Here is an 8505-nt window from a genome sequence, read left to right on the forward strand (position 1 = left end):
ATACCCTGACTCAGAGGACTCCAGAGAGATGGGTGACATGGCAGAAGGTTTCTGAGAGGACAGACTTTATTGTAAAAAACTTTTACCTACAGGCATTTTAAAAGTGGATTTGAAGGGAAGATGGAAGGGGAAAGTATGGACTAAAACTACTTGTTTCCCCAGCTAGCTCACTGTCTTCCATGCCCTGGCTGTCCTGCAGCTGCAGCCAAAATGTGGCCACTGTGTCATCCTCTGAAATTTCTGCCCTCAGGAACTAAAGATCACTTTTTCTATCAGTGGACAGTCAGTGCTCTCCAGCACTATTGCTGCATGCTGCCCAAAGGATATCCAGGAGAGCAGATTCTTCAGGGATACAGGCACCTGCCTGAAGGAGAAGCACTTCTGGTGCTGGGGGTAGTTTCTGCTCTTGCCACATGAATTCTCAGAGGGTATTGAATTACATGGTGTGGTCACTCATAAGCTATCTTTGCTTTCTTCACCAAACTGCCTACCTAATTATGGCTCTTGTGTTTTCTGCCCCCTTGACAGTATGCCAAGGCACTGAAGCATTTTGGAGAGACTGAGGGCAAGATGCAGCCAGATGAATTTTTTGGCATCTTCGACACTTTCTTACAGTCATTTGCAGAGGCCAAGCAAGATCTGGAGAATATGAGGAAGAAAAAGGAAGAGGAGGAGCGCAGGGCACGCATGGAGGCCATGGTGAGGATCTAAGCACAGGAAGATGTTTCTTTCCCTCATCTTTTTATGCCATGAGGGAAATTCCAATGCTCACGTCCTCTCACTGTTTTATGTTCTTCTCCCTGACACCTCTCTTTGGCATCATTCTGTTCTCAAATATGACATTTTTCCTGCTGTCTGTCTTCTCAGCTCTCAAGGATGTACTGTTTGACTCCCAAATTACCCTCTTTTGGATTCAGATACCAAATCTAGCCCAGGCATTTTTCCCCTGGCACTTTGCAGGATGGGGTTGCCACCACCCCATGCCAGACTATCCTGCTTTTGGGCAGCAAGCAAAGAAGCCAGATTTCCTTCAGTCCTGCCAAGCTGGTCAGCTTCCAGTCAGCTTCCATCATCATCTGCTGTTGTGTGCCTGTCATCTGACAGTGCACAGTGGCACAGCAAATGCCCTGGCACCTGCTGCAGCCCTCACCAGCACTATTTGTCTCTGGCCATCCTCAATGCCTTGATTCCTGGGCCCTTGTCTGGCTTTGACAAGGCAGGAGAGCTTTCTGTGGGTTTTGCTGCTGGGAGTCAGATGTGTGTGTCCCCAGGGGTCCGTGTGAACCAGCCTCCCCCTCCAAGCTCAGTCTGTGCTGCCTGAGAACTCGGCATTCCCTCTCCTCCTTCCCCCTGCTGACGCCTTCGCCCTCGCTGCTGCCATGGCCCCACGCCGTGGGGAGTCGCTGATTTAAATGTTTGCTGAGCCAAAAGCAGTGGTTTTTTCCTTTCAGAAGAGGAGAGAGGTAAATCACCGGGATGCCAGCAGCCTTACTGTTAGACACAGGGATGAAATGCCAGGACATAGGCTCAAGTTTCATCTCAGCCAGCCTGAAAAGTTCAGAGCCCACTGTCAAAGCACTGTAGGATGGTTTCATAGGCCTAATATGCCATGAGGGAGGCCTTGTGGAAAGAGTCTTTCTTCAATATGAGGCTAGCATTTGCAGAGTGAGTGACCTGCCTCCTGCTAGCCACCACCGTTCCTTACCAGTTCCACTGATTCTGGAGCTGAGCAGTGGAAAGAGCTGAGCTGGCACTATCCTGCTGTAAAATTAGTGCAAAATGGACAGATCCCGTGTGTCCTCTTGCTGCAGGCCGATTGTGCTTGTGAGGCAGATGTGTGCTGCTACTCATGCCTCATTTCTCCTGCTTTCTTCTTGCCTGTGTAGAAGAGAAGCCCAGGCCTCTTGTTGCTCTTGGCAGAGGTGACAGCCTTGTGGATAAGCTCCTACTCTTTTTTTTTTTTTCCCCCTAATCTGTGCTGATGCATTTTAGCTACTTCTTGGCAGTGTACCTAGTGATCTGGCATCTCGGTTAGCTAATCCTAAAACTCTGTGTCCTTCTCCACAGCTAAAAGAACAGAGGGAGAAAGAGAGGCGACAAAAGAAAGCAAAAGCTGGAAGCATCTCTGAAGAGAGTGGGGAGTTTGATGACCTGGTGTCGGCATTAAGGTCGGGTGAAGTCTTTGACAAAGACTTATCCAAGCTCAAGCGGAACCGCAAGCGTTCGGGGAACCAAGGCTTGGAGACAAGCCGTGAGCGGGTGGTGACAAAGCTAAATTATTAATTGCAAGAGGAAGAGAAATAATCAGCTAAAAGAAGGTGTTGAAAAAGTGCAAAACAAGGAAGATGAATGTGTGTGATGGCACCTGGCTGACAGCTTTCTTTGGTCTGTAGCTAGAGACGTTACCTTTCCATGATCAGCTTTCCTCTCACCCCTCTTCTGTGCTCCTAATTTGAACCATTATAAAAGTGCCTCTGTGGATCCAGCAGGGCCTGTGACTGGGCCATGCCGAGCTGACAGATTTGCTTCTGGGAGTTTGTTGTGTCCTCAAAGACCTTATGGTGATGACAGAAAGTACTTGGACCTTGCAGACAGCCTCACAGCTGGAACAAGATAATTTTCTGTGTGCCAAAGTAAAAACTAGTCATGATCTCCATCTTGCTGATAACAAGGAAAACTAATTTCAGACCAACCCTGTAAACAACTATCACTTCTTCAGGATCTAGACTGGCCTTCAGGGGTTTGTTGGGATGTGGTTCTCAAGTTTCCAATTCCCTTCTAGAGCTGAATTTTATAAGCCACTGATCAGCACCTGAAAAATGCATTTAAGCTCATGTCCTGTATAGTACTTTTGTGTGGCCTACACTGTTCAAAGCAAGTGAAGCTTAGAAAGAAGTCATCAGTTTCTGTAACAAAATGAAAATCAAGAATCAGGATCAACATACAATAATTTGCAAATGGCTTTTGGATTCTGCTTTGCTAGAAGGAGTTTTCTGGAATTTCTTAATGGTTGAGTCTCAAGGCTATGAAATGCATCTTCTTAGAAAGAAACTCTGGCTTTCCTTTAGAGAACTAAGCCACTGCCAGGTTGGGATTACAAGCAGATGACTGTAGAGGAGGCTGGAGACTGCTGGAGGCTGGAAGAGAATCAGTGGAAAATTTCTTATCTGTTTGTGCAAGATTGGAAGTCGGGAGCTCCCTAGCATCATCCACAGGTCTCCAGTAGCAAAGAGTGATCAGGTTCAGTGCCTGCCAGAAGTGAGATTTCTTTTCCACTTCATGCTAGCTGTGATTGCTCTTGGCATGAAGTGGTCTTTCTGTCTGACAGCCTGACCTCCACTGCACACACCCCACTCCTGCTGAGGGGAACCACGTCGCTCAGAAAGGTATGAATGGTGTCAAAGGAGAGCCTTGGAGCACGCTGACTCTTTTTGAAGAACTCACTTGGGATGAACCAAGGGAGAGCTCTGTAATTAAAACTGAGAGTTTTCCAAGGAGGACACAGAATTGTATAAACCAAGCAGGCTTTGGAGTTGAGTTAATTCAGAAGAAACAAATAAATTTGTAGTTAAGTTACATGAATTAAATATATAAGAAGAAATGCAAAGAACCCAAGAAGAGGCTTGAATTCTGTGTGTCTTCATGGTTCTAGGAAAAGGGATTGGATTGTGTAGGCTGTCATAGCCTTTTTTTTTACCTTTTTTTTTCAAACTTGTCTTTTTTTTTTATTATCTTCCCTGGAGAAGGAAAAGAGGAAAAGAAATAATGGTGATGGATTCTTCCTCCTAGACAGGACAAAAAGAGCGAATATTTGAGAAGAGGAGCCCACCATCTACAAATTGCTGCATTAGACAATAGCACAAAATGTCAAGGAATCCCAGGGAAGTGTAATCATTTGGTTTGATTTTTCTCTGAATGTCACTTAACCTCAGGCTCTGCACCGAGTCTGCAGAACAGAACTTCCTCTGCGATGCACGCTGCCTGATCAGTATTACACACTACAATATTGGAGAAGCAAACTGTGGTGGTTTTCTGAACGCTTTGAGAGTTAAATAATTATGTAAACTATTAAAAGCAAAAAAGAGAATTGAGAGAAGAGAAGCAAAAAAAGTCAGAATTGTTAAACTCTGATGTTTCATTGTTTACTGGATTTTGAGTCTCCCACCCCAGAATTTCCCTATTTAGGACATTCCAGACTGCCGCGCCTCTGTATAATACTCATCGTAAAGAGCTGGTATCTTACAAGAGCTGGGTGCATTCTCCTCCCTTACTATCCCACTCCCCTTCTGGGATTAGCTATTAACAGCAATGCCTATTGCAGTGGACACAAGCACCTTGTAGAAGAAAGACTATTTCATAAAGGTTTTTGAAAGTTTAAGAAAAAAAAATCTCACTTTTTAAAGCATTTTTATTTTAAATTACAAATGGATTTTTAGAAATGTCTCTTGTAAATTATATTAACAAGCTCCTTGCTGCTCCCTGAAGTAGACTTGCTATATATCCCAGCCCTTTTGTTTGTCTTGTTTTAAAGCATGCCATGTAACCTATGCCATGTAAGCCATATGAGAGGTGGTAATATGTGCCAAATTTGTATACAGTTGAGTTTAGAATTGAATAATCCCTGAATTCCAAAGATTATGCTTTTAGGCATTAGAACATTGTAGGGCTTTTTCCCTCCCTCTTTGTTCTCCCTGGGTTTAGGACTCGCCCAGAACTTCACGTGTAGTGCCAAGGTCAGTCCTAGTGCAAGATGTTGTGAGAGTACAGCTGCTTGCTTGCTCCCCAGGTACTTGGATAAGGCAGCCTGTCCCTGTGGCAGCTGCCAGAGAAGAAACACCTCAGGGCAAACCCTTTGAATATAAATACAGCATTCCCCCTGCCCCCGTATTTGTCAAACCAGGTTTGTGCTGTGCTTTCTGCAACTGAAGTCACTTTGCCAGGCCACAAATGTAGCAGAAGCAGAGAGAGAGATAAATCCTCTGTGCCTTTGTGTACACAGTTCAGCCCTGATTTAAAGAGATCCTGCATGATGGTACTCAACAACACTCCAGCCACATGGGGACTCAAAGAAAGCTGCTATAGTTTTGCCACCTCTTTAACTAATACATTAATAATGAGAGATTGTCCAACTCCTGTAAATCAGCTGTGGGATCCTTAAGGGGATAGACAGAAAGCTCAGAGTCATGCTTTGATTCAATGCAGCTCGACTTTCTCAGCACTCCAGTGCCCCAGGCTCCCCGTTTTGGGGATGCCAAATCAGTGATGGTGGCCAAAAGCTTCATTCAGTGTGCTGGACAGTCCCCTGGGCTCTTGACTCCGTGGTGAAAGTTCATAAAGAAGGTTTTGGAAAAGCTCAGTTTCACAGTGAGGCAAGCAGTGTTTTCATACAAGTGATGACAAGCAGAGAGGCCCATTAAATTATCTACTGTGTGAGATGAGGTTACCCACACAGAAGATAAGGAAACATTTGCTCTGCTGTAGGGCCTGGCATCAGATTCTTGCTGAAGCCAAGTTTGTCTGTTTCTCATCTCCTGAGTACTGCGAGTGCATTTAATACTCTCTTCTTCAGCAGTTCTAGTTGAATTGCCAAGTGCTGAAGGAGAAAGGAAAATCTTATTCCAGAGTAGGTTTAGGAAGCAGTCTGGGGTCTGACATCACTGGAAAAGCTGGAGAAGAGCTAGGGTCTGCTGTTGTCCTTGCACCTGTACATAGAAGCAGCACTTTAAGAGAAGTCACTCTGTGGTTGGAAATAAGTGGAGGAGATGTGAGAAAGAAAGGCATAATTGAGGGCTTGTTCTGCTTCCTGCAGAAATATAGTAATTGCTGACTTTATGATGAAGTTCCTCACACGTAGAAGAGGTGCTTTCTAACTCTCCAGGATTTGTCCCTAGAGGCCTAGTGCTCACTCACCTCTGTGTCTCTGCACTGTTGCTGCATAAGTTGCATGAGGATGAGCCCAGAAAAGACTGAAGAAGACTCCCTGCCCCTTCCACTTGCTTTGAACTGAGTCACTCTTCTCAGTTTGTTGTGTCTCTAGAAATGCTACAAGGTAAAGTGACTTCAAGGAGCAAGACCCTTCCATGCTCTGTAGCACAGCCATTGTCCAGGCACCCGTTCCCTACAAGAGCAGAAGTAGAACTCGTGTTCAGGGCTGAGAGACTTCCTCACTAGGGAAAATCCTGGATGTCCTTCAGAAGTATTTCTGTAATGTGTTCACAATGTCTGAGGAAGGGAAAGGAATTGCAAAGGATCCTGGTGGGAGACCGTGGGGCAGGTGTTTCCATAATGATCAGCCCCACTGGCTAAATCTTTCCTTTTCTTTAGGAAAGATCACACTTTAAGCTGGGTTGCATGGGAGAAGCTTGTGTCAGGAGTTTCCTTGAGGGGAAATGAGATCTGTTGTACAGTAGATGATGTACATGATATATGCAGTTTTGTTTCTAGGTTGGTTGTTTGGGGTTTTGTTTGTCTGTTTGTTTGGGGGTTAAATGATTAAAAAAAAAAAAGTTTTAGGAATCGCTAAGGGGAACCTGTAAATCTGACACCTCTATTTATTTTGCCTTATTTTAGTTTGCTATGTTTGTATGTATGTATACACTGCATTACAGCAAAGACTATTGAGACCGTGCCAGGGCATTACACCAGCTGGAGAGCACCAGCTGAGCCAGGCCAGAGAATGCAGGTGAGCAGTCTTCGTGTGGGAAGGGAGGGAGGAAAAAAAAACTTTTGTCATAATTACTCTGCCCCTAGTGATTCTAGTGCTTGGAAAACTCTCATTTTAATGAGAGTTGTGGTGATCTGATGGAGGCTGGTTATTTTAGACCACTTTCTACAAAAGATGTTTGGTTTTTATCATGGTGAGAAGATTGAGAAGAGTTAAGTTGCATGGTTGCATGCCTAAACTTGACCCTTCCATACAAATCTCGTCCATAATTCTAGAGAAGCTTGGCTAGATGGCCAAAAGTGGTTCATGCCCTGTAACTTCTCAGCAGATTTAACAGACTAATGAGAAAAACTGGGACAGTTCTCCTTCCTCAGAGCTAATATTCCTCTCTATCTTTATGGCCAAAGGAACATTTCATCTACTTTACCCCTCTCCTCCTCCAGCCCACCTCCCCAGATTACCTCAGGTAAATAAAATCTTTCTACAGGTTGGTTTGTAAGCCATGGAGTCCCTGGCAATCAGAAGGTGCTTGGACATGGCTCCTTGGCTCCTGTGCTTGACACAGGAGATTTCCGATTGCCTGCCATACAAAGAGGTAGTCTCCATTTGCCACCCTAGTTTCTCTTATAAAGGTAGAAGGGGCCAGCCTGGATAATACAATTTTTGGCCAACTGAAAATATAGAATTTATATATATATTTACATAATGCATAAAATAGCTATCCACTAATCAAAGTAGTAGTTCTGATGACCAGTATTCTCTGAAGTTGGCCGTATTTTCTCACTGTGCCTGCTGAGAAGGATGCCAGTCTAGTGTGGTGTTTTGGCAGCTGATTTCATTACAGGGTCTGGATGGTTCCAGACTGGAGTTTTCTGTTATGGGTAGTAATGTAGAATTTATCTACAGTAACTAGTTCATGTTGCTCTTGTTTTACATCAGCATCATTAAAAGTAGGATCTGGACTAAAACTCTCCTTTAGACAGTTTTGTCTATTTACAAGATGTTCTACCACAGCTCATGTAGGGCTTGGCCCTTTCAACCCCCCTCACTAGGAGCTCTGAGCCAAGTGATCTAGAAAAGCCTCTCTGTCAAGCCATTTTCCCCATTCCTGTTTGCCTTCAAGCAGGCTCTTTAAAGCTCTGTGCAGCTTTTAGAATTGTTGGGGAATGTTCGGTACCTGAGCCGCTCTGTGCTCAACACCTCCCTTCCAAGTCATCCCCACCTGCAGCCATTCTGTTCCCCTGCAAGCCTGCTCAGCTTCAAACCCACAGGTCACTTCTGGGAGGTGGCCCTGCCTGCCAAGCTAGAAAGTGCAGTGCTGCTTACTGAAGTGGGAGGTTGTGTGCTGCTGTAATGCCTTGGCCTATCCTCATTTCTTAGTCAGTTTAAGACTATAGGTGAATTAAATGTACAAATCCTGTAGTGTCCTTTTTATCTGTATCTTTTTATAAGAATATACTGTAATACTAAAAAAACAAAAGCAAAAAAATTAAAGATATATTGCCCCCACAGTGTCTCCGTACATTTCTTTTTAGTTTTGTTTTCTGTGTGTTTTGCTGCAAAGTCTGATAGGCGAGTCTGGGTCTGGATGCAGTTTTTTGTTAAGCTCTGGGTTTTTGGTCAAGAGTGTGCAGCTCTTTAGGTGACACTGTCACTGCAGAGCTGGTGAGAAATTCCACAGGTTGTTCTGGGGGAACATGCGACCCCGTGGAACACAAGCCATGGTGAAGAGCTGAGTACAGAGCCAGCAGGTTACCACATCCAAGGGTCCTTTAAAAAGCTCTCACTCCTTCCTCTTTCAGAACTACATCCGGTACACAGGAGTTCACGTAAAGAAAAAG

At 44.6% G+C, this 8505-nt stretch overlaps 1 protein-coding gene across 6 annotated transcripts in view; it reads left to right on the forward strand.

Annotated features, from left to right (window-relative positions):
- Positions 1-8173, forward strand: part of DAAM2 (dishevelled associated activator of morphogenesis 2) — a 202906-nt gene extending 194733 nt beyond the window's left edge. For all 6 annotated transcript variants that reach the window (XM_031504232.2, XM_031504231.2, XM_077781857.1 and 3 more), the window contains 2 exons: positions 529-699; positions 2068-8173. In XM_031504232.2, coding sequence (XP_031360092.2) covers positions 529-699; positions 2068-2283 — 387 coding nt within the window. In that variant the 3' untranslated portion in view covers positions 2284-8173. The remainder of the gene's footprint in view (positions 1-528; positions 700-2067) is intronic.
- Positions 8174-8505: the final 332 nt, after the last annotated feature.

The sequence above is a fragment of the Lonchura striata genome, chromosome 3 (assembly GCF_046129695.1).
Source record: "Lonchura striata isolate bLonStr1 chromosome 3, bLonStr1.mat, whole genome shotgun sequence".
Lineage (NCBI taxonomy): Eukaryota > Metazoa > Chordata > Aves > Passeriformes > Estrildidae > Lonchura > Lonchura striata.